The sequence below is a fragment of the Aphanomyces astaci genome (genome assembly GCF_000520075.1).
Source record: "Aphanomyces astaci strain APO3 unplaced genomic scaffold supercont1.13, whole genome shotgun sequence".
NCBI lineage: Eukaryota > Oomycota > Saprolegniomycetes > Saprolegniales > Verrucalvaceae > Aphanomyces > Aphanomyces astaci.
This window is the reverse complement of record NW_009798276.1, coordinates 838,140-866,001: the sequence shown is the minus strand read 5'-3', so window position 1 is coordinate 866,001 and position 27,862 is coordinate 838,140. Positions and strand designations below refer to the sequence as shown.

Sequence of the window (27,862 nt, the reverse complement as noted above, 5' to 3'; positions counted from 1 at the left end):
GGTAAAAGTACTTGGAGAGGTATTATAATAGCGTTATTGATATTAATAATTCCTCTAACAGCAATGTGCACCCACAGAGTATCCAAAAGCAAAGTACAGCTGATAACTGTTACTACCGGTAGTAAAATGCTGGGGCGACCGCAGGCAAGTTATACTGCAGTTGCGAAAGACCATGGAGATCGCTCGGAGTCCTTCGAACGTTCGGGACCTTGCATGGCCTTAAACTACGTGGAGAGCTAGCTAAGTTAGCTATACAGGGAAGCTCGTGTGATGTACCAGCATGCATGCTTAGGGCTGGTCTGCATGCCACATCATAAAATTATGCCATATAATAGTCTCATATCCTATGAAAAAAAGGAGAAACGAAGTACTAGTAACGTTAACTATTGTCGATTTGATACAAATTTGGGGAGGGGGGTGCAATCGAATCGCGCCAACCAAACCAATCCACAATCGATCTGATTGGTTGAATTTCATTTAGAAGGTTTTGATTGGCTGATAATTTTGAGCTAGAAACCACGCCACAACACGAAATTCACTCAAAAGCACAATATATGCTATATAACGCTATATAACGTTACTATATCTACAAAGCTGTCTGGATGCCAATTGAATTGTGGGAAATTATTCGATTTCCGATTGACGTGAACACAAACCTCCATAACAAAGTTGGACCAAATCGGTCCATTTTTTACGATGGTATGCCATAAAACACCCGATTCTCAAGAAAAGTATGGCATAAATGTTTGAACTTTGGTGGCATCCAGACGCACGAAATCTCGAAAAATGAAATATTTCGAATTTGCCAACTTTTCTTGGAAAAACGGCCAATTTATGCCACTCTTCGTGACATCATTCTTGTAGACGGGAGATGAACAACACTCCAATTCAGCTCCTAACAACCTAATCGTGTCTGAACAGACAGACGATGGCCCATGTGACCAGGAGGCCTTCCACACACGATTTACACCAACATATATATATATTAACACGACTGCAAGCAATACTCTCTACATAGAGTACGTTTGGGAACGCACCATGGCCCCCAGGAGGCGCGCCACTTCGGCCGCCGTCGGCCGCTCCGCTGGGTCATGGAGTAAGCATCGGTTCGCAATCGCTAGCACTTGGGCAGGGCACTGCGGTGAAAACGTCGGTCTCAGCTCTCCGTCCATGACCTACAACGTACATTCATATGCATCCATACCCCATGAATCAAGTGGATTCATATCAATAGTTGAGGGTTAGTACCTTCATGGCAATCATAGGTTTGGGCAGTTGCGACCCGCCGTTCGTGACGAGGTGGCTGTACGGACTGATACCCGTGTCCACTTCCGAGAGCAACACCCCAAATGAGTACATGTCGGCGCTCACGGCGTACTTGCTGCCCTTGAGCACCTCTGGCGCAATCCACGCAATCGTGCCAACCTACACCAGCCACATTATGATATATATATATACATATATATATTGGGCGACCTCGGCGGTCATGGTGGCGTCGCTCACGGTGCTGCGACTCGTGCCAAAGTCGCTCAGTTTGGCCTGGTACAGCGCGCCCAGCAGCACGTTCTTGGCCTTCAAGTCGCGGTGGATGACGTGAAACCCGTGGAGATAGTCGAGGCCAGCCACCACGTCCCACAGAATCTGCAGCTTGGACACAGCACCCGACCCCAAACTCGAATCTTCACCCAACGACCACACGAGGTTGACATGGTTGTGGGCGGACCGGACCAAATTGGCCAGATCGCCGTTCGGCATGAACTCCATCACCGCCCCCACGTCTTTGAGCGTCGTCCACGTCACCCTACACATCCATATCGCCGGTTTCTCTCAACTTGTTATGCACAAAAGAATCAGCACAAATTTTTAGCCAATCAGATCAAACCATCATCAACATTGAATTAGTGTGTGGCTTAACAAATATTAGTGTGAATACATCGGGATGTTTCAAAATTCACAGTACAATGAATCGATCGATACATTGGTCGAGTACAAGGCAACCACATTTTGGGTAAAAGAAACACAATATGTTGACGAGGTTCACACAACGTACCCGATAAAGCGGACGATGTGCGGGTGGTCGAGCATCGAACAGAGGCGGATCTCTTCCATAAAGTCAGTCACAGCGTCCGAGTTACCGTCGATGGACGGCAGCAGCTGCTTGACCGCGACCACGTCGCCCTGGTAGGTCGCTTTGTGCACGACCCCAAACCCCCCCGACGCGAGCACCCCGTCCAACACGATCGACCGGTGGTCGATGCGGAACTGCTGCATCGCCGGATCGAACCGCACGTCATACTTATGCTCGGCGGACGCGAGCAGTGTCGGGTCCCGCGGACGGCCTCCGCCCGGTTTCGTCGTCGGATGGTTCGCCAACGACGGCGGCAGCGGGCGGGTGCTGTGATTGACAAACACTGAAAACGACACGCCGGGGGTTGCCGCGCGTTTGGCGGCGGCGCGGCGCTGGGCATATTTCCGGAGGAACAAGTACCCGACCACCGCCACCACGGCCGACACGACGCCCGTCACCGCGATGTAGATGAAAGTGTTGTCTGAATCGTCTACGAACAGATTGGGGAAAGTAGAAATTTATATATTGTTTGTGTACCAGAGGGGCCATCGACGCAGACCTCGACGGGCGCTGGCAGCGCGGGCAGAGTCTGGGGGTTGTCGCAGTCGTTGGTTTCGAACTTGGTCGAGTCCGAAGTGACGATGGTCAGTGTCTTGTCGTTGGTGCGGGCCAGGAGCTTGTTAAAGTGCACTTCGGTCACGAGCCATTGGGTTTTCACGGTCGTGCCTCGCAGAGACAGCAGCCGCAATGATGTCAAGTCGACGTGGTGGATGTTCTGGAGGGTGGATATGCGATCCAAGTACAGTTCCGCCAGGTTTGGCGGCAGCAGCACATAGCCCAAGTCCACGAGCGGGTTGCCCGACAGGTCCAGCGACGTGAGCGAGGTGGGGAACACGGACGAGTCGTTCGCTTTTAATGACGCGAGCACGTTGTTGCTGAGGTTCCTAGTGGATGGAAGAGCCGCGGGTTGGTAGAAGCACATGGAGGAGAGGGGAGGATGTACAGGAGTCGCAACGATGGGGACGAGATGGCCTCGACGATTGCGATCTTGTTGTTCGCGAGCGTGCTACATGGACATGGTGAGGATGTATATGGTGGAAGGAGATATGGAACTGACAGGTTTTGCAAGTCCTGGCCAAACACGACGGAGCGAGGGATGGCCGTGAGGAGGTTGTTGGACAGGTTCCTGTGACAACAACGAGGATGGGGACGATGTGGGATGGCAGACGTACAAAGATTTGACTTTGAGGGGTTGGGTGCCGGCGGAACTTGCGTTCTGGGAGTTCATGTTGCCCAGTACTTTGATGCCATGACCAGCCATGTCACTGCGTCGGATCCGTCATATATTAGTCGCCACGATACTACGGCGGACGGAATGACAACGTACATGGTCAGAGCTTCGGACGTCATGCTGTCAAGGAACTCAAACGTATAGTTCGACGGAGGATACGCATAAAACTGCCGCCCCCGAGTGGCGTCGGCTGGACCAACCTCGGACACTTTCTTTCCAGACGCCACGTCGATCCAGGCGCTCCATTTGGAACCTGCACGCGCCACGCATCCCGGAAACATGAGTGGGGCATCGTAGTTGCAGTATGATGTAAACGTATCCACGGGGAAGACTGTAGCAATCGGAGTCGTGGAGCTCATGTGCTGACTTGCCGACGATCGCGCGCTGAATGTGCGTGTCACACTGGTTGAAATATCAATGTACAGTAAGTAAGTACTATAACAGTACTGTAATACTATTACGTAGATGGCCAGTTTATGGTGCACGGGACGGTTTAAGATGCACTCAAATTGGCCAATGGAATAGCTTGAGTTTTGGAATAGCCAATCCAATCACTAGAAAAATGAAATCGCCAAAAAATAAGCAAAACCTTCGCATACATATTTTAAGCTTAAACCGTGCACCATAAACCGTCCCTCCTATTTTGCCTTGACATGAGTGGAAATCGAAGTACATGAACGTAAGCTGAAGTCCATTTGAGCCGATTAAATAACCAGAATAATGCCCAACCTTTCGGCTTCATGCAGCAGCACTTTTGAGAATTGAAATCCCGTTCCTAATAAGAGGCGAGTAAGCTGCATTCTGGTACGACGAAGTCTCGTTCAAATGCACCATAAACTGGCCATCTACGTAAGATTTGTATGCTAGACCTACATTTTTAATCCTCACGGGAGAGAGCGAATGTTTCATCTCAGTTGTTTTGTTCGACGTATTTCGAAGTATGATTAATACATGGAGAGTGAGTAATTGCGACCATAAAATCCACCAATCACAGGCGCGAAATCCTCCATTTTAATATCCAATCCGAATCAACAAGTTAACAGGTCTCATACTGTTTCAATATTGTTAACGTTACACTGTATTTTCAGACCTGGCACAGTCAATTGACTGCACCAATTCATTGGTGGTACGTTGGCGGGAGGCCTTTGAAAATGGCCACAACTTCATGGTGGTGATGTGTATACTACGTAGTACGACTACACACTATAGTACAGCAATATATGCAGGAGATGGGCTGCTCCTGTATGTGCACAAGTTAGTTAGTTAGTGGAATTTCCGACGGGTTTGACGGAATAAAAAACCAAAAAAAACTAAAACGTACGACGTTTCACAGTTGTCGTGCGGTTATTTTCATTTCGATACTAACGTTACGTCAGAAAAAACAATGTCATCCCACGGAAATCATCAGCAACGCTAGGTACAGTTTACACGGTGGCTTACATATGCATGAGAGATCGATCATCTGAGGCTGCTGCTTGTTTTTGGCCAGGTTTATATCTTTTTCAAGACGTTCCCTACCTTGTATAGAACAAACGCGTCCAAAAGTATCCTTTAAAAACTGCTCTTTAAATACTGGCAATAACAACCAACTGTAGTCACTTCCACTCACCCATACAAAGTGCAAGTGGGAATTTAATAAAAAACCAAACTCTCAGTCTCACCTTGGTTGCCATCACATTGGGGCACAGATCCACACCTCGGCCGAGTCCATCATGGGAGACAACCTTCCGCCTAAATCTGTCACGTCCCCTTCGTCCCTGGATGAGTACCGTCGTGCGTCTGTCCATCAGAGCTTCTCAGCTCGACCTACAGATGTAACCACCCAGCCGAGTCCATCCACAGGTGTGCCGCCGCGCCGCCATTCCGCATTGCCCCCCAACTCCATGAGCATGGGCCCTAGTTCGGCTCCGTCGCTGGCCGGCGCGAACAATGCACCGCCGTCGAATCCCCTCCCGAAAAGCACCAGTTCCCGACGCAGCTTTGCCTTCTTCGGGTTCGGCGACAAGGCACCGAGTAGTCACTCGTTCGTGGCATCGCATCCCCCGCCCATCATCTCCAACACGGGGTCCACTGTCGACTCGTTGGCAGATTCATCGTTGAACTCGTCAAACTCTTCCTTCTCCATGTCTACACTGCCCGCGAGCATGGATTCCAGCGCACCTTCAGGCATCCTCGCCAGCGGATACCTCACAAAGCGAGGCCATGTTGTGACGAACTGGAAGACGCGGTTCTTCGTGTTGCGAGCCGGTGGACGGCTAAGCTATTACGCAGACGAAGGCATGAAGAAGAAGCTGGGCGAGGTGCATCTGGAGAAAGTCAGTCCATGGAGCGGCGAAGCCAACGGGTTTATGTTTTACACAAACAAACAAATCGCCTACTACGTGTACGCCAGCACCAACAGCGAGCGGCGGCGGTGGCTGGACGCGCTCTCGGACTTTTACGTCGAGCCCGACGCCGTCGATTGCGAAGGGTGCGCATCTCCATGTCCCACAACTCTCTCTCTCTCTCTCACGCATGTGTGTGTGTGTCTGTCTGTAGCTACCTCACGAAACGAGGCCACTTGGTGCCGAGCTACCGCATGCGGTACTTTGTCCTGTGTGGGTCCACGATCAAATACTACGCCGACGAGACTGCGTATCGGTCGGGAGCGTCCGCGTTAGCCGAGATGGAAGTGCGCAGCGGGGGCCGATGGGACGGCGAGTCCACGGGGCTGTTCCTGAAAACGTCCACGGGCAGTACGCTGTTTGTATGCGCCGAGAACGTGCCGGAGCTGCAGAAGTGGCTCGAGGCTCTGGCCAGAGTCGCTACGGACAAGCCCATGCAGCCCATCGCGTGCGCCGGCTGGCTGACCAAGCAAGGCCACAAGCGCAAGAGCTGGAAAAAGCGCTACTTTGTTCTACGGGGAAATACGCTGGCGTATTACACAGACTTTGACGCATCCAACCTCCGACATGGCAAGCCCCTGGGCGAAGTCACGGTGCGCGAAGTGTCGGCGTGGGACGGCGAGCCGAGCGGCTTCATGTTTATCACGAATGACAGCGTGCCGTACTACGTGTTTGCCGACAACGACCGCGACCAGGCGAAATGGCTCGCGGCGCTGCGCAAGTTGTTCGAGTCTGCCACGTCCATGGAAGAGCCAGACAAGACATGCCCACGGTGCGCGTACGTACTGACGGGCTCGCGCTTTTGCGGCGCCTGTGGCTTCAACCTCCGCGGGACGTCCAACGAACGGTCGCGCCAGGCGTCGCAGCCGCTGGTCGTGCCTTCCGACGACTTTGACAATGACGACGAAAACTCGGCCATGGACGACCTCGACGCGCTGTCGGAAGGCGCACGGACGCTGCTTCTCGCGGTGATGCAGAACCCCAGCATTCAACTGGGAGACCAACGCAACACCAACAACAGTAGCAACCCGAACCTGGTTGGCGCGCTCGAGCAAGAGATCATGGACGCGCTTGAAATGGACGACGACGAAGACGTTGTCGGCAAGCAAGACAAGGAGGTGACGCCGCCCGCGGCAGCTGGTCCGTCTTCCCCCGTTGTCACCACTTTGACGCCCGCACCGTCCATACCACCGACGACGACAGAAGCAGCATCTCCAGCCGCGACAGGAGCAGCCGACTCGCCATCTCAACCGGCGGCAGCGCCAGGATCTGTCAAGAGCGAAGCGTCATCATCGACGACGAGCAACGAGTCGGCCAAGTCCGCTCCCCGCGTTTCGTCCCCGCCTCCTCCAGCGCCGCGCCAATCGACGTCGGCGCGCAAGGACTTTGTCGTACCAGCCAGCACCACCAACGACACGAGTTTTAGCTCGTTTGGGTCGGATGTGGATCGTCCGATTGTCAGAGCTCCGGGGCCGTTTGGCAAGGCACAGCAACAGACGATCGCCGACCTCTTGCACGACTCTAGCGACGAGGAAAAGGACGACGACAAGGACGAGAAGGCGGCGGCGGCAACAAGACGGTCGCAGTTGTTTGAGCTCAAGGGCTCGGCGCGGCAGTTTGACACGCTCCCACCAAACGATGACGCACATTTGAACTCGCCGCAGGTGGATGCGTCACCCCGGCCCAGCATGGACGACTCGTTGGTGCTTGTCGGTGTCGCCGGTCTGAAGGAGGACACCGCAACGGCGGTGGTGGCCCCCGCCGTGTCCAAGCCAGACCCCCAGAAAGACTTGTATATGTTTATGGAACGCGAGATGCAGTTCACACCGCTGTTTGTGCCGTCGGCGGACGCGCCGGTGCGCTGTCGCTTGTACGCGTCGATGGCGTACTCGACGTCCAAGAAGATCCTGCTGTTTTTGACCGACTCTGGGCCGCTGGGGCTATGGAAAGATGACGCGACGACCAGTGACGCGCCCGTGGATGTCCACCATCCGTTTGCGATGCTGCCGTACTTGCACCGCGCCCAGCAGGAAGGCTTCAGCCTCATCGTGTGCAATCCGTTCTCGAATAGCGCCAAGGTGTTTGAGCAAGGCGGCGTCGAGCGCGTGGTGCCCATCCCACAGTCGGCCACGCCCAAGGAGCACCTGTTTTTTGTATGGGAAACGTTTGTCATGCCGACCAAAGCCGAGATTTCCGTCGTCGCGTACCACCGCGGCGGGGCGTTGGCCGTGTCCCTCCTCGACAAGTTTGAAGACGCGCGCCGCAAGATCTTTCGGATTGCGTTTATCGAGTCCAAGCACATTGTCAACAGGGACACACTGGGCGCATCCGTGCTGGAATTCCTCGGCCGTCGCACGATTCAATGGGAGGCGTCGGTGGATCAGCCCGCGGGCGGCCAGATCGTCGACGCCCAGGAGCGCGTCGGGTGCGTGTGTCTGTCGCTGGGCGCGACCGACAATGGCGACGTCGGGGTACTGGACAAGGCGGAAGACGCCGTGTTTGCGTTTCTGATGGCGAACCCGACGCGCCCGGGCATGACGGCCATTGTCAAGCAAGTGCGCAGTGCGTTGCGCATCAGTCGACGGGGGGCAGGCGGCAGCACCCGTCCCCCCGTGGAAAAGTCTACGATGGCCCGTGGCAACTCGAATGTGTTTGTGCTGGGCGAAGCCGACGGAGGCCATCAACACAACCACAGCGACAGTGCCATCCCCGCCGCCGACTCGCCCTCTCCAGACAAGCCATCGCCCCAGTACTACATGCCAAAGCACGTGGCGACGGCACGACCGACGACGACGCAGCCGCCGTCTGTGCAAACCATCTCCATGAAGGACTTTGAACTGGTCAAAGTGGTGGGCCAAGGCGGGTTTGGCAAGGTCTTTCTCGCGCAAAAGGTGACGGAGCCGCGCAAGGGTGAGTCGTTCGCGATGAAAGTACTCAAGAAGCAGCACGTGCTGTCGTCGGGGCTGGTCAACACGACCATGGCGGAGCGTCGCATCCTCACCGAGATCACGCACCCGTTCGTGGTCAAGCTGTACTATGCGTTCCAGAGCGAGACCAAGCTGCACCTAGTTATGGACTACCTCAGCGGCGGGTCCCTGGCCATGCACCTCCGCCGCCGCCGCAAATTCCCCGAAGACTGGGCGCGATTTTACGCGGCCGAGGTGTCGGCGGCCATCGCGCATTTGCATCACGTTAACATCATCTACCGAGACGCCAAGCTTGAGAACGTGCTCATGGACAGCGACGGCCACGTCCGGATTACTGACTTTGGCTTGTCCAAGCAGGGCGTGTCGGGGCTCCAGGGTGCGACGACGTTCTGCGGCACGGCGGCGTACATCGCGCCTGAGTTGCTCAAGGGGCAGACGTACGGCAAGGCGGCCGACTGGTGGTCGTTTGGCATTTTGCTCTACGAAATGATTGGCGGCAAACCCCCGTACTACCACCGCAACCGCGATATTATGTTTCAGACGATCCTCAAGCAGGAATGGGTGACGTTTTCGCCCGACTTTTCAGACGCGGCCGTGTCGTTGATTCGAGGGGTACGTATATATATATATATATGCCCAATTGGCCAATTGGAAAAAAGATGGAATGAGATGTGTGGATTTGTGTAGCTGCTGACGAGGGACCCGATGCAGCGCCTGGGCAGCGGCCCCCGCGGCGCGGACGAGGTGCTGACCCATCCGTTCTTTGACGCGATCGACTGGGGCGAGCTGCTGTCGAAGCGCATTCCGCCGCCATTCAACCCCGGCGTGGGCAAGCTGGACACGGTGTACGTGGCGCAGAACCTGCAAGAGATCACGGCCCAGGATCGCCAAGTCAGCGTCATGCGCGTCAACGAGCACGGTCCGGCGCGGCACAATGATTTCGACGGGTTTAGCTTTGTCGGCCGGTCGACGTCCGCCGTGAGTTTGAACTAAAATACAACACCCATCGATGTCGTGGTCTGGTACTACTGCATCACAATGTGCGCGGAAGAATGAGCTCTACAGTACGGTACATCATGTCCGGGAAATGGTGCAGGCAACGAGTAGAGGCAATTGCGCAACAGGCCTGGAAACATGCATGATGTGAGGAAGGGCGGGTGGATGGAATGCATGGGTACGGTATGTCCGCCGCGGTGCCACGTCATGCCGCCATGAGGACTGCTGGAAGGCGGCGCGTCCAGAGAGCGAGGGTGGGATAGTAGAACACAACCCCATTTCACATTCGACAACATAAGGTTGAATTATAAAAACTGGATCTTATCTCTGTCTTGAATACTGTATTGAACATTCATATTTGGAATAAAACGTCGTTGCGTGCTCGAAAAAAAACACGACCTTGTGAGTGCCAAGCCGACGACAGAGCAAGTTTTCCGTACGCCCAACTGGCCATGTCGCTGGGCTTCGACTACAGCGACGAAGAGATCCTCTGCAGGGGGTATCTCACGAAACGCGGGCATGTAGTGACGAACTGGAAAATGCGCTACTTCGTGCTGCGTCCCCATGCTAGCTTGTCGTACTACGAGGACGAGAGCATGGCCAAGAAGCTGGGCCAGGTGCACTTGGCCAAAGTCGCGCCATGGGAGTATAACGGTTCGTTGGCCAAGAGCGTGTCCAAGCGCGAATCCCGTGGAAGCAGCAGCGGCGCCGAGGAGTCGCGGTATGGCTTCATGTTCTTCACCACCAAACGGGTGGTGTACTACATCTACACAACGTCAGCCATCGAACATCAAAAGTGGTTCCATGCTGTGGCCGACTATTACGTGCACACGTCCAACGTCGCCGATTGCGAAGGTTACATGACCAAGAAGACCCCCGGCACGCTCTTCTCGTTTTCACGACCCAAGTACGTCCGCATATTCATCCCCAAGATGGTCATGCTATGTACAGATTCTACGTCCTCACTGACGCCGTTATCACATGTTTCGAGTCCGAAGACGCGTATCGAAGCCACGAGGCGCCGATTTCCGCTTGGAATATCCGCGCGGCATCGCGTTGGGAAGACGGCCTTTCGTTCCAGGGCGAAGCGGGCGCGATGCTGTTTCTGTCGGCACCATCCGAAGCCGACCAGCAGCGGTGGATGGCGGCCACCCAGGAGAAGGTCGGGTCGTCCCTGCAGCCCATCGCGTGCGCGGGGTACTTGACCAAGCAAGGCCACAAGCGCAAGAGCTGGAAAAAGCGCTACTTTGTCCTACGGGGGTCACTGCTATCGTACTACACTGATTACGACTCGACCAACAAGCAGTGCCTTGCCGAAGTCGGCATCGAAGACGTGCAGGTGTGGGACGGCGAGATGCACGGGTTCATGTTCACAACGTCGGAACAAGTGGTTTACTACGTGTACGCTGAGAGCGAGCGCGAGCGGCAGAAGTGGCTGGTGTCGCTCAAGGCGCTGCTGGACGCGCAGTCGACCCGAGCCCCCAAGCCGCTGGCCATGGGGCCGCCGCCAGTGTCCAAGGTGTGTCCCAAGTGTCGGCACATGGTGACTGGGAGCAAGTTCTGCGGCAACTGCGGCCACCACGTGGATGTTCCGTACGACGACCCGCGACCCCCCAGGACGCCGCCGCGTCAGCCACCACAATCCCAACCGCAACACATAAAACGAAGGGACGACGACGATGAAGAACGACAAGACCGAAACAGCCAGACGCTGCTGATTTCCGTCATGCAAGCCACGCACCCGGGGCGGTCGCTGGTCGAACCCCAGAACCGCCAAATCGAGCAGCAACAGCAGGTGGCCGCGAAGCCCGACGACATGATGCCCGAGGACACGACGGTGGACGCGTCGGTGGACGACGAGTTGGCGGCGGCGCTGGAAAAGGCCAACTTGCCAAACGAAGCGCCGACGGGGGTGCCGTCCCCCCGTAGCAACCAGGCCACGCACAACGTGATCGTTGTACGCCCGTCGCGGATGGCCGACGACGAAGACTACTCCGAGTCGGAAGACGAGCAGCATCCTAATCAAGGAAGGAGACGGTTGACCAACGACTCGATCGACGAGGACGAGCCCCCGATGCTGGGCGACGACAAGGGCGGCGACGTCCGGGAGAGCTCTCTGTGCGAACTGGTCATGGACGGAATCGTCGTGGGGGATGAGGGCAACGACAAACGATCCAAGATGGAAACGTACTTGGAGCACACGCTCGGGTTTGACGCACAGTGGGTCCCGTCGCGAGAGGCCAAGGCCAGCTGCCGCTTCTACACCTCCAAAAACTATAACGTCGCGGCTGACGTGCTGGTGTTCCTGGGCGATTCAGGCAAAGTCGGGATCTGGAAGGACGAGACAGACACGATCGACGACCCCACGAGTCCTATGTCCATGTTGCCGTATGTGGAAGCGGCCCTCAAGCTCAACTTTGGAGTCGTGCTGTGCAACCCCCACCACAACACGGTGGACGTCCGGGACGGGCCTAAAATCCGGACCTTTACCGTCCAGCAGTCGGCGTCGCCCGCCGAACACCTCCATTTTGTCTGGACCAACTACATTGCGGCGAACGTGCTTCCCACCACCCGCGTGGGCATCGTCGCCGCCGGTCGCGCCGGCAAGGCGGTGATCACCCTCATGCAGGACGAAGAGGCCACCGTGTATGAGAAACTGAACCGCGTGGCTTTTTTGCAGTCGACGCACGCCGTGGACAGCAGTCTCAGCATGGTGGTGCTCGAGTGCCTCGGGCGGCGGGCGATCAACTGGGAGGGCGCCGACGGGCAAGCTCTGTGTAGTCAAGTGGTCAACTCCCAGTCGCGCGTCGGGTGTGTGTGTATGGCCACGGGGTTCAAGTCGGCGAACCCCCCGGACGTGGCGTCCATGTACCCGTTCGACCTGACCGCCGACCACCTCAAGCACATGCAAGTGCCCATCTTCGCCTACTTGACGGCGAATCCGGCGGCGCCAGGTATGACCGCCATCGTCAAGCACATGCGATCGACGCTGAAAAAGGGCCGCTCGTCGTCCGGACGTACCCGCGCCCCCCCCGAGGCGGCTACCCCAGAGCCCCCCCAGTCGAAACCCCCCACCAAGCCACAGCGCACTGTGTCGGATCCGTCGATTACGCAGTTTTACCTCCCCGGCCAGCGCGGGCACACTGGCGCGGCGGAAATGGGAAAGGTATGCCTCACGCAAACAATAGTTATTCTATATGACTGCTGTTGGCGTAGAAACGGCAACAAGCCGGCACGGGCCGCAGCAACATCAGTATCAAGGACTTTGAACTGTTGAAAGTCGTGGGTCAAGGGGGGTTTGGCAAGGTGTTTATGGGCAGAAAGGTGTCTGGGCCTGATAGCGGCCAAGTGTATGCCATCAAAGTGCTTCAGAAGGACCAGGTATTCCGCCATAGATTGAAACAACAATCGACTTCGTCTGGGGTAGGTCGTATCGAATGGGTTGGTGCACACGACGATGGCGGAGCGTCACATTTTGATTGAAGTGGCGCATCCGTTTGTGGTCAAGCTGCACTATGCGTTTCAAAGCGACTCGAAATTGTATCTGGTCATGGACTACCTGAGCGCCGGATCGTTGGCCGTGCATTTGCGAAAGTGGCGCAAGTTTCCGGAAACATTTGCGCGGTTTTACGCGGCTGAAGTGGCGCTGGCGATCGCGCATTTGCATCAGGTCAACATTATTTACCGCGACGTCAAGCTCGAGAACGTGCTCATGGACAGCGATGGCCACGTCAGCATTGCCGACTTTGGCTTGTCCAAGCAGGGCGTGTCAGGGCTCAAAGGCGCCAAGACATTCTGCGGCACGGCGGCGTACATCGCGCCCGAGTTGCTCAAGGGCCAGAACTACGGCAAGGCGGCCGACTGGTGGTCGTTTGGCATTTTACTCTACGAAATGATTGGCGGCAAACCCCCGTACTACCACCGCAACCGCGATATTATGTTCCAAACCATCTTGACGCAGCAATGGGTGACGTTTACGCCAGGGTTTTCCGACGCCGCGGTCGACCTGATCCGAGGGGTACGTTTGATCATGTCTAGACTTGTACATGAATGTGTCGTAGCTACTGAATCGAGACCCGATGCAACGGCTGGGCAGCGGCCCCACGGGCGCCGACGAAGTGCTCATGCATCCGTTCTTCAAGGAGTTCGACTGGCAGCTCATGCTCAAGCGACAAGTCAAGACGCCATACGACCCCCAAGTGGGCAAGTTGGACACGGCGTACGTCCCCCGCAACGTCCGACAAGATGGCGTCACGGCGCGGGATCGAGAAGCCAGCATGCTGTTTTCCCATGACGGTGACTTTCGAGGGTTTAGTTTTATTGGAGGGGACCCGCCGTCCGACCTTTCGTAGCGTGTCTGTCTGTCGCTTACAGGGGGAATCACAACGTAATCAAACGGGGTTTTGATTTCAATCGTTACTTTTTCTTCTTAGAGTGTGTCGCCTTTGCACGAGGGGCATCGGCCTTTTTGCGCTTGCCCGGTTGCGACCGCCCTGCCGGTGGCTCGTCGTCCCCACCCACGTCGTCCTCCTCCTAATCGTATCATTCAACATCAGCTTAGAATACTGAGTCTTTTTGTTCCTTACATCGTCGTTGTCTTCGTCGTCGTCGTCGTCGTGGTCGCTGTCGATAAATTCTTTGGTTTTTGTCGGTTTCCTCGCCTTTCGCTGAAGTCGCTTTGGCATGGCATCGGCGGCGTTTTCATCGTTCTCGGTCTATACATCGTTAGTTCCAATAGTGATTTACTTGGTTATTAATATACGTCCAACCTCAACAGACACGTTTTGTTTACGTGTGCTTTCTTTGCCCTTTTTGGCCTTTCGAGGCGTCTTGACCTTGTCGGGCTTTTTGTGCGGCAGGTCCAGCAGATTTTCGTTGTCGTCGAGGTTCTAGGAACAAAATTATGCTGTCAAATAATCAACCACGTGCCACAACACTTTCATGTACGATATACCTCGCCAGAATGAATGGCGTTGATAACGTGTTCCAGCTCGTCCAACGTTTCCTTGGTTTCTGCTTTGGAAAACTTTTTTGCCTACAACGGTACGTACGTACGCACGTACCAATATTATTATTGTGCATATATCATCGTCATTGCCATGTTATTTACCTTGGACACCAATTGCTGAAAGCATTCAAACACGCCGTCGTCAACCAGACATGTCTTGAACAGCTTGCGCAGCTCGACGAGTTTCTTGAGGGACTTGTCATTCAACGACAGGTTGGCCAAACAGTAGGCCAGGTCCCGCCAGTGCGCCACTTCGGCGGTCGTGACAAACCGATGGCAGAGCTTTTCCACCAGACTTTCCGTTTGCTTGTCTTTGTGGATGAACCCCAGGAGGAACTTGGTGATTTCTTGAAATGATTTTTTCGATAGCGTGGCGCTACAAGTGTCGTTGAGAAGGACGGACACCCATCAACTAGATGTACCTCGTGGACAAGCGGCCAATGGTATCTGGCAGCATGTTGTAGATCGGGTTGTTTCCTCGTTTCGACAACTCGTGGAAAAAGAGCTTGGCGAGTTCGCAAATCCGCTTGTCTTCATCCACCAACGACAGGGCAATTTCGCTGACCTGTCAACACATCAACGGTCCAATGCACTACTGTACTAGTAGGTCATAATATATAGCAATCATACCTGCCCCTTGACTTTGACCATGTCGTTCAGGATCAAGTGCGTCAACACCATGATCGTGTTCTTGCGGACGTTCACGTTGATGTCCCGCAGACGGGCGTAAATATGGGATGTCCACGGTTCCACCAAGTTTGGAAACCGAAAGCTCAAGTCCCCCAACGCCACGACAATGTTGGAGCGCACCTACAGCGTTTTGGTGTTGGTTACGACAAGCATATATAGCATAGTAGTCGTCGTCGTTACCGATGGCTGTTGGCATTCCTTTAGCCTCGTAAAGATCAACGGGAGGTTCTTTTCACAAAACTCGGCTGAAATGCACATGAATTTGCACAACGCGACCGTGGATGCTTCCTTGATCAACTCGTCGTCAAATATACCATCTTCGTTGGCCACAAGTCGAATAAGGATTGGCCCGTACGCCCCCAGCAAGTTTCTAACAAAAAATACAGTAGCACAGTCGTCAACCATGTAATGTACACTAGTAAAACCCAATACAATCCAATCGTTTACCGGCCCACGAGGTCGTTTTGAGTCAACGCGTGCAGAAACTCGTCCTCTTCGGCTTCGATTTCTGCGTGGAGCCCCAACTCGTCTTCCATGCTCGACTGCTCCTTGTCCGCTTTCGACTGGTCGTGTTGCAGCTTGTTGCGTGCTTCCTTGACCGAGCTCGCCAACGACTCGACGTACACGGCCATGCGAATCGCCACGTGGCCCAAGATAAACACAAACTTGGACAGCTCGGACGCCGAACACACGGCTTCGTCGTGGTCGTCTTCGTCGGTCGGGAACAGCGCCGTGGACCACGTGGCAACGATGTCCCCGCACGGCTGCTCTGGAAACTGGCACACGTGGAAGAGGGCTTCGATGGCCTGTTGCGCCGCATCAAACCAGTCCAGGTTGGTCTCGTCGATCATGGTCAAGAACGTCTGCAAGCTGACCACGAGGGGTTCAATGCCGTCAGGGATCAAGCTCTTGTCCTTGAAGTTCCAGTTTTGAAGCATGTGCGACGTCGCTCGGACACAGAGCCAGTTGTGTTCTTCGCGCACGCGCGCCCCTAGGCCATGCTCCAGCAGCACTTCCAATCTCGGGGGGGTCTTGAGCATAGACAAGAGCCAAATCGAGTGCCCAATCGTGTTGCACGACGAGTTGTCGCCACACAAGTCCCACAGCGCCGCAATCACGCGCTGGGGCACCAGCTCCTTGGCCTTCATCACGCCGAGGAGCTGCTCGAGGCACGTGGCGTCGCTCACCGTGCATCCATCGAGCAGCGTCAAGAGGGTTTGGGCAGCTTGCGGCGGGGCCACGAGCAAATCGGTCTGGGGCTTGTAAAACAAGATCGACTGAAACGTCTTGAGCACGAGTTCTTGGATCTTGGGGTCGGTCCGCCAGATCAGAATCAGCATCGCGCGAATGCCTTGCGTGGCTTGGTGCAGTCGGAACGCATGTGCTTGGTGAAAAAACCGAATCGACTCGAGCACGTCCGTGATCGCGGCACTTCCGAGCAGCTGGATCAAGAGCGGAATCGCGTCGTTTTCAAGTGTGTCGATGAATTCTAGCGCGTGGGTGTGAAACAAGAGCAGCCGCTCGAGCTTCTGCAGCTCCACTTCTCGCTCTTCTTCGTTGGTGGCAATTTGCGATTCGTTCACGTTCAAACCACTGAGCCGGCGATTCAGTTGCTCTTCGACATCCTCCATCACGGCTTTCTTCTTGGCCGTAAACGTGGCGACCAGGTGGTTCTTCTGCCCTTCATAGTACTGGCGGTCCAGAGTCTCGCGGTACGGATTGTGCTCCAACAGCACACAGAGCAACTCAATGCTGTACTTTCGGACACTGGACGTCCGGTCCTGCATGCGCTCGACGGCAATATTGGGCAGTTTCTGAATGTGGCGCAGTGGCACGGCACCTTCTTCGCACAAATCTCGATAGCACCGCAACACGTGACTGCGAGCGAACGAGTTGACGTCGTGCACGCGGTCTTCCAGCACTCCAAACAGCGTATCTCGTCGTTGTCGGGACAGCGGACGAAACTGCGCCGACGAAGTTGACGACGACGTGGGGCCATCGTCGTTGGGGCCGTCTTCGTCTGCTGCCGCCGTTGTCGACTTGTCTCGCGCGCGAAAGTCGGCCATCAAGATGTGCATCACCGCCGTCACCACTGCGTTCCGAAGGTAGTACGATTCCGCATCCAGCAATGGCAGCACAATGCTCAAGTTGGCCAACACCGTCGACGGCATCAACGTCGCCAGGTGTCCCTACCATATAGTTTGGGTACGTCTATCAAGCAATCGCGTACACACCAGAAAGAGTGACACGTTCTTCGTCCCTGACGAATCCCGAGACGTATCCCGCTGTCGAATCTTGGAGATTTCGCTACGGTGATGATTGGAAGTGGGTATGACGGCATGAGGGGGGGGGTATGATGGGCGTGCTCTGTACGTACCTGATCAAGTCCGCAGCCACTTTGATCGAGTGGTGCGTCGATTGCAGATACTGAACCAAGTCTGCAATCGGGATGGCCAAATGTTCGTGTGCAAACACTAGCTCCAACAACGATGTGCTCACGGTGACGAGGACGCGGGGCGCGCGGACCAGGCATTCGCCGACGCACTGTTTGCCAGGAGAAGTATATATATATATCAGCACTGGTATACCCCAAGTAACGTAGTTACTGGATCTACCTTGTAAATGAGAAACTTGAGCAGCTTGGACTTGAGTAAGCCTGGACTTTCTAGCAGTTGAAAGATTGCCGTGCAGTAGAGTGCGATGAATTCCTAGCACCCACATGACATGAGAAACCAAAGCGACACCCCCTCCATGATGGACCACACCTCCTCGGGCGTGTTCATGTTCCACAGAGCCAGCGTCTCGTCGCAAAGGGACTCGTGGAGCGCCTTGACCCCAGTTTCGCAATGCTTGCCCCAGTTAATTTGCTTGGCTTTGGACGCCTTATCCTTTTTTTGGAGAATGTCCTTGTCTTCGTCGACTTGAACGTTGCGGATCTGCATCAGCGTTTGGCACAGCACGAACGACGTGACCTTCAATGCATTTCGTGCTTGCTTGGATGCTGAACATGGCACGTGTTAGGCGGGAAAGGCGCAGCAAACGGTTGGTAGATAAATGCGCGTACACTCTGTTTGGCCGCGCTTGATTGCTTTGACGACGTCGTCCAGGGTTGAGCTCGCTAGTAGAAGCAAGACCACTCGTGCTTCGTCGCTCATAATCTTCAAGATTCTAGTTCACATATGAGTCGTGGAATGCGCAATGCTGATGTGGTACTTGACGAAGCTGTAGAGCATGTCAAACACATCCGTCTCCACGACACCCAGCGGATCATTTTGGATTTGACGTTGGATGTCTAGACAATAAAATCCATTGAGTACAACGAGAACCACGACGATAGATGCGGACAATCGCACGTACCTTTGAGCTGACGGATGTGGTCATCTTTCGACCCATCACTGAGATCTGTGACGTTCACGACAAATAGTCGATCTCGTTTGATAAGCTCTAGGTCCTGCACGTGCACGGGCACAATGAACTCTCTACCTTCCTCCTCTTCGCGATCAGAATGCATCTCTTCATGCTTGCTCTCCTCGACGTCACTCATACTTACCTCCGCTTTTGATTGATTACCTTGGGGAGGTAAATATCGACCTGTTCAAATATTCAAAACCCGATTATCCGGAATACTTTATCCGGGAGAATACGGATGAGAGACGAGGTCCTATCCGGATACCTGTGATCTTTTCGTCATGACGTCTACGAAGGCAGCGTTCACGTTCCCCGAGCACTACGGCTTCCCCCCATTCTTCACGTGGGTGCATGACCGCCACTGGACTTGTTTGAGATCTTATCTAGGCTTCAGCCAGTTCGGTCGACGCGCGAAAAGCAGTTGATCTTATGGAAGGCGCTTGTGTTGGATTACCACAAGTCGATGAACCAGCCTGTGCTGACGCCGAATTCAAGCCCCATCTTTGAGAACCAACAAATCAACCGTTCGAATATATGAATTCCTCCATGAGATATTTGGACTGAACTTTGTTGCTTCTTGCGTAGGTAAACTGTCCATGGAGGCACGGACGGCCATCGTCACGTATCTCGTGCGGTGTGGGAACGCCGAGTGGGAGGACGACACCCACACGCGATTGCGCATTTTCTGGAAACCCCCGGCAGAATGGGCGGCTGAAATATACACATTTGTACGTCCACTATGGATATCTATCTATACGGGGCTGACGATTGTCATATAGGCCACCGACCGCGGTATGATCAGCAACGTGTACACAGTGTACGAACTCCATTCAGGCGAAGAAACGCAGGGCGCAAGTACGTGCGCCTTGGATTTTCAAGATTGTGTCTCATGCTGCCTTAGGTTTCTATGGTTTGGAGCCGTGGCTCCTTCGCAAAGCGTTGGAGATCTTGGAGCACGAAGCAAAGGTACTGTCCATGGCAACGCAATGTCGCTCATGCTATCTTAGGCTGCCATAATCCATGGAGACACGCCGGAAAACGATGGTGTGAAATTCCTGGCCACCGCATAAGCAGTTTAATATAGCTAAATCCAATGGTGTTTTGTCCATGTGCACAGAATGACCACACCGTTCTACCGCCTGATGGCGTGATGGCCTTCACGATAGCCAACGTAAACATTAAAGCGGTCAGTTTTGTGCAAAACACGTTGCATTGTATAGCGTAGTATAAAGGAAGGAATCACTGGGCGCTCAACTGGCATTTCCATTAGCCGTTTCATGGCAGTTTCGCCGGCAAACCAAGTGATCCACTTGTGTCTCTTGACTACACGACAATACAACAATGCTCCCGACAAGTTGCTTCGACTTTCCACTCCTGCGAGACGAGGTCACGACGATAGTGCAAGATGCAGTGCTCAGTTCGTTGGAGGGGAAAGCGTTCGACCAAGCCAAGGTAAGCTTCAAGAACAGTGCTACATGTGAGTGACGCGTTTGATCGTGGCAGGTCAACGACTGGATAAACGTCATTACGATGTCGTGCTTGGATGACCTCAAGAAGCTGTGCCAGGTATGTACCAGCCGTGCATGCAATGTCGTGTTGGAACTTCAATGTCATGAGTGCTGTGGGTAGAATTTCAAGTACATTGTCACGTGCTCCATCAAACAAAAGCGAGGAGGGGGCTTGGACGTTGAAAGGTACTGAGTGGCACATACCGCACTGGACACGTCCCGTTCATGATAGAGTACTTGTAGCGTTTGCTTCTGGGACGAAAAGTCGGACGGTATGTTGTAGCTAACGTTAAAGGATGTTGATGAATCGATTCAGCTATTGCGCAGGTGCTTGCTTTGTCACATGGGAAAACAGCTCGATGCAAGCGGTCATTGCAATCTACGGCCTTGCCATTTAACACGACGCTTCAAGCACAAGGACCAGGCCAAATACAGTAACGCGAAGTACAGTAAACAGTTTGCGCTTGATTTTACCCGGACAAGGCCTGTGGTACAACTATTCGCATTTAATGCGTAAATCCAGTTAAGTGTGACTTGGTAGGAGAGTTATCGAGAATGCGGTTAAAAATTGTTATACAGATTTAACCGGTGATGTTGTCAACTTCAAAATGGTGAACGCAATTCCGATGATGCAACCCCCACACACAAGGGCTGCTGACAAAAGTTTTAGGCGCCCCAAAGGCTCTTACGCTGGTCCAAGGCCCTTCAAAAAATAATCTAAAATAAATTATTCTTTGTAATTGCGTAAATAATCTACAATTGCTCCGTATATAAATAAATTGTTCTCGTTTTTGAAGCCGTAAAATAAATGATTCATTTCAACCAAATTATTCGTAGGCATTTTCAATGATCTTATTGGACCAATTGCTTGGATGACAAGCTTCCGATTGGCACCAAGTATTGAACGGCAAAAGTTAACTCTATTAATAGTACATGTATTGTGGATTCGGTACAGATTTCTAGACCCCATCGAATCACGAAACGACGCTATTGGCTAATTTGGCTCTTACACAGAAAGGACAAGTATATTCAACCAATCAGAACTCCAGCATGATTCAATATTGATTCGTCGTTCACTGTACAGTAGACAACTTTGAACACCCTCCGTGGTAAGGCTTTTGCCGAGCTTATTCCTTCATTGCCGCTTTATTGTCCCAACGTCAAGAATGTATGCGCGATTCTTCTCTGTACGAAGGGAGCCATTGGCGACCACCGTTGTGACTTAACACCTAGTAGTTGTTGGTCTCAAATGTGAACTATGCAGAAAATCGTGCAAGGTACAGTACTTCGAAGTACCTACGTAGTCAGTACTGTGTATATAGTAACTAGTTATAGCAAGTTCATTTCATTCCGATAACAGCATACAGTACAGTACATTGAATATGTTTATTTACTGTTAAGTTGTTTTGAATTATTCAAATAATTCATTCGCTCTGGACGCAGGGGGGAATAAATAATTCAACAGGGCAGGAGGCACAAATAAATAACTCAGTCCATAAGTCCTTGTGAAATGAATGATCTTGTTTTCTCTTGAGCACAAATAAGTAAAAAATAGTATTTTCAATGGCCTTGCGCTGGTCTATCATTTAACGACATCACACGTGTAGGGCTTTGCGCCACAAAATCCTGCGGTCGGCTTATAGGAGGTCTGCCTTTAATGTGACGCATTCGAGACTGAGGCAATGTGAACAATGGATGTTATTTGAATTTAGAGCAGTACCGCATGTGTTTTATGGGCATGGACATGGCGTGACGCATTGCGACTGGCAGTTGGCACTTGGTTGGCAGATTCCATTGAAATTATTATGGAAGGTTACTGTAGTCCAAGGACTTCACTCGTCCATGACTCGAATACATTATTGTACTGTATGGGGTGGCATCCAGACCGCCCTTACACTGTTAATTTTGGATTCACAGTGTAAGGGCGGTCTGGCCACCTGTCAATATGCGACATCGCATGAAAAGACGTACAGTACTTGCGACTCGTATTGCGCGCAAACGCTTCCTCTCGACGCATAAATACTATAGTGTGAACCCACATCATAACGGCGAAAACGTTTCTGGAAACGAAGATAAGAAAAGTCGCACCACCAGCACTTCACTTTTGAGCCTTAAAGGTGCTACTAATACCGTTATTCTGGACAAGATATTGAGAACTGTACAGCATACACTGGCGGAATGTGCTAAGTACTATATACCGGTAGAATGAAACAGCAAAGGGAAGTAGAAGGCACAACATATATGAACTTGCTAAGGTGCAGGTAATGTAAGGCTCTCAGAATCTCCTGCAATTGCGCTCACTGTGGCTCAAACGTGCTGGAGACGATGAACCAACGTTCAAAATTTGAAGCCACACAGAATGGCTATAGTTTAGAAGGAGGTAGCGTCGGTGGCTCAGCCCCGAGAACAAAAGATTATGAATGTAACCGGGACAATGTCGTGTTGGTATGTATATCCAAGCCACAGTGGTAATCAATACAGTACTACGACATCACCACAGGTCCACAGTAGATCATATGATACTTCGTCATGCACGCAGCTTTCTGAATAAAAATACAACCTGGACGTACATTTTATAAAACCATGCATACTTTATTTCATATAATTTTAAGAGGCTAAACACGTGATACGGAGGAATGGAGTTGATTTGAGTGAGTAACGTTAGCGTTAACGTAGTTTTCAACATTGGACCATGTGATCACTGCCAATTGGAATGCCTTTTCTCGTCGGGTACAGCCAAATAAAACAAATCCCATAATACTGTCGTATTCGCGCAGTGTTTTAAGCCTATTTGGGACAAATTTGGCTCATTTTTGTGGGAAACATGGATACTCTCTTTCTGATGCGGAGGAATTACTACGGAGTACTTCACTGTCAGTACTTATTCAAAGGAATAGACCGATCAGAATCACCTGATTCTTAAGATAATTGTGGCATATAGTTTGAATTTTAAAATCTCGAAAAATGGAATATTTTGATTTTGGCAACTTTTCTTCGAAACACGACCATTTTATGCCATTTTTTGTGGCATCCAGACCAGCCCTAAGGGAATTGCTCGCTATAATGGTTAACCTCCACCGAGCAATACACTGTAACGATGGAGTTCACCTGCCCTTGAACGCCTCCAGAAAAGTCGGTGGTGCTCATACAGTACCGTAGACGGACCGTAGGCGGATATGAGCATGATGGTAGCGGTGGGTATAACGTTATGCAGTAACGTGAGAGTGTCATTCTTGATTGGTCGTTAATTAGGTGTGATATTCATACTTCGCATATGTGAATAATGTTCATTCGCTTGTACTACGTACGACTGTAGTCACGTCCAAACACTGTCAAGTAAGCGATTTGATTGGATAAGATGAATCCAGAATTCTCTGTATACAATACTACAGTACGTTACTCCTGGTAGTACAGTGGTACGTTGAGCACTGCTCAAACTGAAGTTGCATGCATTGCGCGATTTGTCATGGCATTGGCACCGACGGTGGTTACTAGTTTGCAGAGGAAACACAATACCGAGTTCTTGGACGAGCCCATGCGAACGGGTCCCAGGGCCGGCTCATTGGACACCGACGATGCCAGCATGTCCTCCACCAATGTGGAAAAACAGGAATCGTTTGTGCATACCTTTCGCCACTGCTGGCCGTTGCTCTTTGCCCGTAAGTATTAGTAGTGTGCGTTCGTCGATCATTCTGACTGATGATTGGATAGTACTCTTCCTGGGTGGCACCTCCTTTGGCGTGGCCGCGATGGTCAAAACTTTCGAGATCGATCCTATCTACGGTAACTGGACCATGGCTCAATACAGGCAAGACGCGACGCTCGGCGAAGGCTGCCGAGCCGTGGACCACGAAGTGCCGTGGCGGGAATTGAAGCGAAAGTTGCTGCGATGTCGCCGAGGCCAGTACTACGTACGTCAGACAGCGTAGCATAAAAGAGTGTGAACTCACGGTGGTATTTCACAGGACCCGTTGCACAACGATTGCGCCGAGTGCCCCGCCGACTCGCCCGACGACAAGGTGTTTGCCGTGTTCTGGGAGACCCAAAGCAATTGCCAAAATGTACGTGTGTATCCCCTTTCAAGAGACCTGACCAAGTGTGAACATGCTAGCTCGTGGGCAACCCCCACACTCGATTCTTGACGCACATCATGTGGTCGTTCGTGGAGCCGGGGGAGGATGGCACCGTGCCCTCGGAGTTTCAATACTGGAGCCAGGAGCACATCAAGGACTGCATCTTGCAGTTGCGCATGTACGAGATATGCATACATGATGTGTACATCTATTTATCCTTCTCATGTATTGGCGACAAATATGGCAGGCGGTGCATCAAAAACATGGTGGCCATCGGCGGGGCGACGGCTCGAGAGCGATTTCTTGAACTCAAAGATCCCGCCAACCTCGAGCGGTTCAAACACTCGTCCATGAAAGTGGTCCAGGAGTACGAGTGATATATATATATATATATCACTTTTGTAGATACTCTAAAGTGTGATGTGGTGGTTGTGGTTGCATATGTCAGATTTGGATTTGACGGGATCGACATCGACGACGAAACCGGCAACATGAAGGGAACCCATCAAGATTGGCTCACACATCATGGCCCTGTGGTGGTCAACTACCTGCAAGCGTTAAGAGATGGTGTGTATTCCATGCCGGCTATTCGAATAACGTTGACATATTGTAGGGCTGGATGCCATACAACGCCCGGACGAGCCGCGGTACCTGCTGACATGGGACGAGTTTCCTCATTCGTGGGACCCTCCCGACCCCACCAACGAGCTATACACTGGCTGCATCTCCTTTCATAAAGACTACGATGGATGGCATCGCTGCTACGAGCCGCGCATCTCGGCCCTTGTGGACATGGTCAACGTTATGTTTTACAACATGGACAGCGGCGATGTAAGAATAGCTTCAGTGCTGTTGTAGCGATGTGTTGACTCACTTGTGGACTATTTGTAGTGGGTGTATGAACTCGTGTTGAAGGAGACGCTGCCCGTCAAGGCCGCCGCCGTGATTCCCAAGAACAAGATCGTCGTCGGCGCGTGCTCGGGCCAGGGGTGTGTGTCGGAGCAGCCGATTGGCCAAGAAGTGTACAATGCTGGCAATGGCTCGGCCTTCTATCGAGGTAGCAATGTCCGTTAGAAGAACACCGTGCCAGAATGGCTGTTCGTATTTAGGCACCATGTTGTGGAGTGCCACGATTGACATTTTGCTCGAAAACTCGTCGAGCATCAGTCGCATGGGTCGAGCAGGCAATTACGGCGTCAAGATGCCGTTTCGCGGAAAGTTCACTTAATCGATTGAGCCGTTCCATGATGTGTTTAGGGTGCGTCGTGCTTTTCAGTCAAATTTGCCTATTTTGGGGGATTGATGAAATCGCCAACTAATCGAGCAAAGGAGTATGATTGGCTATAAAGAATGAAGGCTGAAATATGATTTGCTGAAAATATTGATTGATGCATTGCAGTCTCAAAGTTACTACCACTTCACAACTCAGATTTATATGAAAATTCGAAGGCCCGGCGATTGTTCGGTGGTTGATTCAACCAATCACCGGAGGAAAATTTGAGTAGAACACATAATATAAATGGCCTTTTTCAAAATGGAGGTAAACGGTCCATTTTTTGTAATAACGTTATGGCGTTTTGGACTGCTTTAACGAGTAAATCCCACGTGGAATTGTTGGATTTGGGTTAAAACTCTTTAAAACTTATGTATAGATAAAATTGGATATACGACAATTCCATCCGACAATGATTTGATTGGTCAAAATCATAAAACAATCATTTGTGCACTCTTTGACACCAAAACGTAGCTTGCACCGCATCTTTCTGCAATGTAGAATCCTATTTCCACTCATTCGCTCGCAAAATGGCTTTAAAGAATTACAACTTATTTTCTCTCTTCCTCTGGCGAGCTTCCTTAAGAACACTACTGTACGTCTCTGTGTGCCCTGCATATGCGCTTTCAAACAGCTCGTAGGTCTGGAACTTCTTAAAAGCAAGCGAGAGTGTCACTCGTTCCGAGTACTTCTTGCGGTCCGCCTTGATCATCTCCTTTGTGAAATCCTTCAGAGCACATGGTCGGCCTGCCGGGACATCGGCGTAAAACCACTGACACCACGCTTCATGCGCTGACCGGGCTGATGGGATGGTCTTTGGCACGACGAAAACGTCCAATGTTGTCTGCTTTGTCGCCGATGTTGTCTTGCTGGGCTGTGCAGGCTTCTGATCTTGGAGCATTTTCATCACTGCTTCAGCAATTGCGTCGGCCGATGGCACCTGAGGGTGGGCCGGCACCAGTGTCGTTCGAGCTCGCATGGAATTCAAAAGCAGGTTTCGTGGGTCAACCTCGTCACTGAGGTTCTTCGTCACAAGGTATTCACAGCAAGTCTTCGCGTCACCCCAACGGCACCATGCCATTAATTCGCGGAAATTGAATCGCTTGTCTTGGGACTCAAAGACACGGTAGAAACTCCCGCCTCGACGCATGCTGTGCAACGAGACGTTGGTCGACAACTGCGGACATCGTTCAACGGCATCATTCAGACAGCGCCGCAAGTAGTTCTGTTCCATGGCCTTGTCCCACGAAACCTTGATCGTACCATTGTGTTGATGTGTTACTTGAGGAAAGACCACAGCGTTGTCAGCCACATTCATCATCGTTGCTTTCACCATGGAAAGGTAGTCGTCATAGAAGCCACACACACGAAGGCATGGGTACGTCACCTCGTCGACAAGATTGTAGATTTGACAGTCCTGTTCAACGCTGGCCTTCTTGTGCCACCGTAAACGCACTGACACATGGACGCCAGTCTCCGACTGAGCTCGTGCCAAGTCGAACCAGCGCAGTGCAAGGACCTCGCTGATACGAAAGCATCCCAGATAGCACATGGAGAACAAAAAGCGAAACATAGTTCCGACAAATGGATTCAGGTCGCCAAACGAGTTCATGAGGAGCGACAGCTCGTGAGCCGAGAGCGGATGCGCCTTCTTCTCGTCATCCACATTGTTCTGTCTGTTGAATTTCTGCAGGCCTACAACGTAGCGCTTAGTCGCTGTTGCTTGTGCGGGGTTCGGTTCGACACGCCGTTCCTTGAAGAACGCCACCATTGCTGTCTTTGCACAGTCAATTGTACGGGCTTTCCGTCCTAAGGAATACAGATGGTGCAGGAAGTCTGTACAGTCTCCCGTCGTAGCGGCACATGGGTCCTTTCCACTGTTCGCACGCTGGAAGTATTCGAGGAATTGACGCTGATACGTTGAGTACGTACGCCGGGTCGAGGTCCCGTGGAATGCGTCCTGGATCGCTTCCTTCGTTGGTATCGCGTCCATTTGGCAAGTGAAAAACTGTCAAAGATCGGTTTTAGGTAATCTATTTGCATCTAACCAATCGAATTGCGTACATGTTACATGTTAATGATATGTTGCTGCCACGACAATATTCTCGACCAATGGATGGAACCGAAACTACTCTGACCAATGAAAGGACGACTTTATGTCAGTTATCCAATCACGCGATAAAAAATTGTCGGTTTTGTGTCGTGTCTGTATATTATGTTTCAATATTGATCAGAT

The 27,862-nt window shown here is 52.3% G+C and overlaps 8 protein-coding genes across 23 annotated transcripts; 5 read left to right on the top strand and 3 right to left on the bottom strand.

Annotated features, from left to right (window-relative positions):
- Positions 1–28: 28 nt before the first annotated feature.
- H257_06723 (TKL protein kinase) lies at positions 29–3,842 on the bottom strand. Of its 4 annotated transcripts, none has more exons than XM_009832069.1 (10): positions 3,456–3,842; positions 3,301–3,393; positions 3,186–3,254; positions 3,072–3,134; positions 2,606–3,012; positions 2,051–2,558; positions 1,477–1,801; positions 1,249–1,425; positions 1,038–1,175; positions 29–236 (listed from the first exon to the last, which is right to left on the bottom strand). In XM_009832069.1, the coding sequence occupies exons 1-10, from the start codon at positions 3,716–3,718 to the stop codon at positions 225–227; spliced, it is 2,055 nt and encodes a 684-aa protein (XP_009830371.1). In that variant the 5' UTR covers positions 3,719–3,842; the 3' UTR covers positions 29–224. The 4 variants fall into 4 exon arrangements, with proteins under 4 accessions (XP_009830371.1, XP_009830369.1, XP_009830370.1 ...); XM_009832067.1 differs by having other exon boundaries at positions 29–224; XM_009832068.1 differs by lacking the exon at positions 29–236 and having other exon boundaries at positions 959–1,175.
- A 1,154-nt stretch (positions 3,843–4,996) lies between these two features.
- On the top strand, positions 4,997–9,799 carry H257_06722 (AGC/AKT protein kinase). The gene is made up of 3 exons (XM_009832065.1): positions 4,997–5,829; positions 5,898–9,282; positions 9,358–9,799. Exons 1-3 carry the CDS (start codon positions 5,072–5,074, stop codon positions 9,661–9,663), a joined length of 4,449 nt encoding a protein of 1,482 aa, XP_009830367.1. The 5' UTR covers positions 4,997–5,071; the 3' UTR covers positions 9,664–9,799.
- Positions 9,800–10,036: 237 nt separating this feature from the next.
- On the top strand, positions 10,037–14,085 carry H257_06721 (AGC/RSK/RSKP90 protein kinase). 3 transcript variants are annotated; one of them, XM_009832062.1, is made up of 5 exons: positions 10,037–10,573; positions 10,618–12,832; positions 12,883–13,047; positions 13,094–13,684; positions 13,728–14,085. In XM_009832062.1, the coding sequence occupies exons 1-5, from the start codon at positions 10,119–10,121 to the stop codon at positions 14,016–14,018; spliced, it is 3,717 nt and encodes a 1,238-aa protein (XP_009830364.1). In that variant the 5' UTR covers positions 10,037–10,118; the 3' UTR covers positions 14,019–14,085. The 3 variants fall into 3 exon arrangements, with proteins under 3 accessions (XP_009830364.1, XP_009830366.1, XP_009830365.1); XM_009832064.1 differs by having other exon boundaries at positions 12,883–13,684; XM_009832063.1 differs by having other exon boundaries at positions 10,037–12,832.
- Positions 14,059–18,949, bottom strand: H257_06720. 2 transcript variants are annotated; one of them, XM_009832060.1, is made up of 16 exons: positions 18,722–18,949; positions 18,578–18,656; positions 18,429–18,532; positions 18,130–18,365; positions 17,980–18,072; positions 17,742–17,908; positions 17,599–17,671; positions 15,812–17,553; positions 15,545–15,734; positions 15,305–15,484; positions 15,097–15,239; positions 14,777–15,050; positions 14,621–14,701; positions 14,436–14,555; positions 14,253–14,381; positions 14,059–14,199 (listed from the first exon to the last, which is right to left on the bottom strand). In XM_009832060.1, the coding sequence occupies exons 1-16, from the start codon at positions 18,906–18,908 to the stop codon at positions 14,083–14,085; spliced, it is 3,915 nt and encodes a 1,304-aa protein (XP_009830362.1). In that variant the 5' UTR covers positions 18,909–18,949; the 3' UTR covers positions 14,059–14,082. The 2 variants fall into 2 exon arrangements, with proteins under 2 accessions (XP_009830362.1, XP_009830363.1); XM_009832061.1 differs by having other exon boundaries at positions 14,253–14,555.
- Positions 18,950–19,037: 88 nt separating this feature from the next.
- Positions 19,038–19,889, top strand: H257_06719. Of its 2 annotated transcripts, XM_009832059.1 has the most exons (6): positions 19,038–19,115; positions 19,160–19,296; positions 19,358–19,500; positions 19,552–19,627; positions 19,674–19,738; positions 19,780–19,889. In XM_009832059.1, exons 1-6 carry the CDS (start codon positions 19,054–19,056, stop codon positions 19,840–19,842), a joined length of 546 nt encoding a protein of 181 aa, XP_009830361.1. In that variant the 5' UTR covers positions 19,038–19,053; the 3' UTR covers positions 19,843–19,889. The 2 variants fall into 2 exon arrangements, with proteins under 2 accessions (XP_009830361.1, XP_009830360.1); XM_009832058.1 differs by having other exon boundaries at positions 19,552–19,738.
- A 188-nt stretch (positions 19,890–20,077) lies between these two features.
- Positions 20,078–20,981, top strand: H257_06718 (hypothetical protein). Of its 6 annotated transcripts, none has more exons than XM_009832055.1 (7): positions 20,078–20,224; positions 20,276–20,338; positions 20,402–20,466; positions 20,524–20,552; positions 20,608–20,770; positions 20,822–20,891; positions 20,951–20,981. In XM_009832055.1, exons 1-5 carry the CDS (start codon positions 20,114–20,116, stop codon positions 20,676–20,678), a joined length of 339 nt encoding a protein of 112 aa, XP_009830357.1. In that variant the 5' UTR covers positions 20,078–20,113; the 3' UTR covers positions 20,679–20,770; positions 20,822–20,891; positions 20,951–20,981. The 6 variants fall into 6 exon arrangements, with proteins under 6 accessions (XP_009830357.1, XP_009830355.1, XP_009830356.1 ...); XM_009832053.1 differs by having other exon boundaries at positions 20,597–20,770; XM_009832054.1 differs by having other exon boundaries at positions 20,608–20,891.
- Positions 20,982–23,717: 2,736 nt separating this feature from the next.
- On the top strand, positions 23,718–25,734 carry H257_06717 (hypothetical protein). 4 transcript variants are annotated; one of them, XM_009832048.1, is made up of 9 exons: positions 23,718–23,939; positions 23,992–24,191; positions 24,246–24,341; positions 24,392–24,531; positions 24,601–24,720; positions 24,802–24,920; positions 24,967–25,184; positions 25,245–25,410; positions 25,463–25,734. In XM_009832048.1, the coding sequence occupies exons 1-9, from the start codon at positions 23,747–23,749 to the stop codon at positions 25,579–25,581; spliced, it is 1,371 nt and encodes a 456-aa protein (XP_009830350.1). In that variant the 5' UTR covers positions 23,718–23,746; the 3' UTR covers positions 25,582–25,734. The 4 variants fall into 4 exon arrangements, with proteins under 4 accessions (XP_009830350.1, XP_009830351.1, XP_009830353.1 ...); XM_009832049.1 differs by having other exon boundaries at positions 24,967–25,410; XM_009832051.1 differs by having other exon boundaries at positions 24,802–25,184.
- Positions 25,735–26,170: 436 nt separating this feature from the next.
- Positions 26,171–27,619, bottom strand: H257_06716 (hypothetical protein; the record flags this gene model as incomplete). Its single annotated transcript, XM_009832047.1, has 1 exon — positions 26,171–27,619. One exon carries the CDS (start codon positions 27,617–27,619, stop codon positions 26,171–26,173), a length of 1,449 nt encoding a protein of 482 aa, XP_009830349.1.
- Positions 27,620–27,862: the final 243 nt, after the last annotated feature.

Bases quoted from the DNA above. Each gene is read 5' to 3' on its own strand.
- H257_06723 (XM_009832066.1), bottom strand. From the start codon at position 3,718: ATGAGCTCCACGACTCCGATTGCTACAGTCTTCCCCGTGGATACGTTT. The intron at 3,135-3,185 runs GTCAGTTCCATA...ATGTCCATGTAG, and splicing joins GGCCAGGACTTGCAAAACCT to CACGCTCGCGAACAACAAGA. The intron at 2,559-2,605 runs GTACACAAACAA...ATCTGTTCGTAG, and splicing joins CTGCGTCGATGGCCCCTCTG to ACGATTCAGACAACACTTTC.
- H257_06722 (XM_009832065.1), top strand. From the start codon at position 5,072: ATGGGAGACAACCTTCCGCCTAAATCTGTCACGTCCCCTTCGTCCCTG. The intron at 5,830-5,897 runs GTGCGCATCTCC...GTCTGTCTGTAG, and splicing joins GACGCCGTCGATTGCGAAGG to CTACCTCACGAAACGAGGCC. The intron at 9,283-9,357 runs GTACGTATATAT...GGATTTGTGTAG, and splicing joins CCGTGTCGTTGATTCGAGGG to CTGCTGACGAGGGACCCGAT.
- H257_06721 (XM_009832062.1), top strand. From the start codon at position 10,119: ATGTCGCTGGGCTTCGACTACAGCGACGAAGAGATCCTCTGCAGGGGG. The intron at 10,574-10,617 runs GTACGTCCGCAT...TGCTATGTACAG, and splicing joins TTCTCGTTTTCACGACCCAA to ATTCTACGTCCTCACTGACG. The intron at 12,833-12,882 runs GTATGCCTCACG...CTGTTGGCGTAG, and splicing joins GCGCGGCGGAAATGGGAAAG to AAACGGCAACAAGCCGGCAC.
- H257_06720 (XM_009832060.1), bottom strand. From the start codon at position 18,908: ATGAGTGACGTCGAGGAGAGCAAGCATGAAGAGATGCATTCTGATCGC. The intron at 18,366-18,428 runs GTACGCGCATTT...TGCCATGTTCAG, and splicing joins CAAGCGCGGCCAAACAGAGT to CATCCAAGCAAGCACGAAAT. The intron at 17,554-17,598 runs GTGTGTACGCGA...ACTATATGGTAG, and splicing joins AGAACGTGTCACTCTTTCTG to GGACACCTGGCGACGTTGAT.
- H257_06719 (XM_009832058.1), top strand. From the start codon at position 19,054: ATGACGTCTACGAAGGCAGCGTTCACGTTCCCCGAGCACTACGGCTTC. The intron at 19,297-19,357 runs GTTCGAATATAT...CTTCTTGCGTAG, and splicing joins TGAGAACCAACAAATCAACC to GTAAACTGTCCATGGAGGCA. The intron at 19,501-19,551 runs GTACGTCCACTA...ATTGTCATATAG, and splicing joins CGGCTGAAATATACACATTT to GCCACCGACCGCGGTATGAT.
- H257_06718 (XM_009832053.1), top strand. From the start codon at position 20,114: ATGCTCCCGACAAGTTGCTTCGACTTTCCACTCCTGCGAGACGAGGTC. The intron at 20,225-20,275 runs GTAAGCTTCAAG...TGATCGTGGCAG, and splicing joins AAGCGTTCGACCAAGCCAAG to GTCAACGACTGGATAAACGT. The intron at 20,339-20,401 runs GTATGTACCAGC...TGCTGTGGGTAG, and splicing joins ACCTCAAGAAGCTGTGCCAG to AATTTCAAGTACATTGTCAC.
- H257_06717 (XM_009832048.1), top strand. From the start codon at position 23,747: ATGGCATTGGCACCGACGGTGGTTACTAGTTTGCAGAGGAAACACAAT. The intron at 24,721-24,801 runs GTACGAGTGATA...TGCATATGTCAG, and splicing joins TCCATGAAAGTGGTCCAGGA to ATTTGGATTTGACGGGATCG. The intron at 25,411-25,462 runs GTAGCAATGTCC...GTTCGTATTTAG, and splicing joins TGGCTCGGCCTTCTATCGAG to GCACCATGTTGTGGAGTGCC.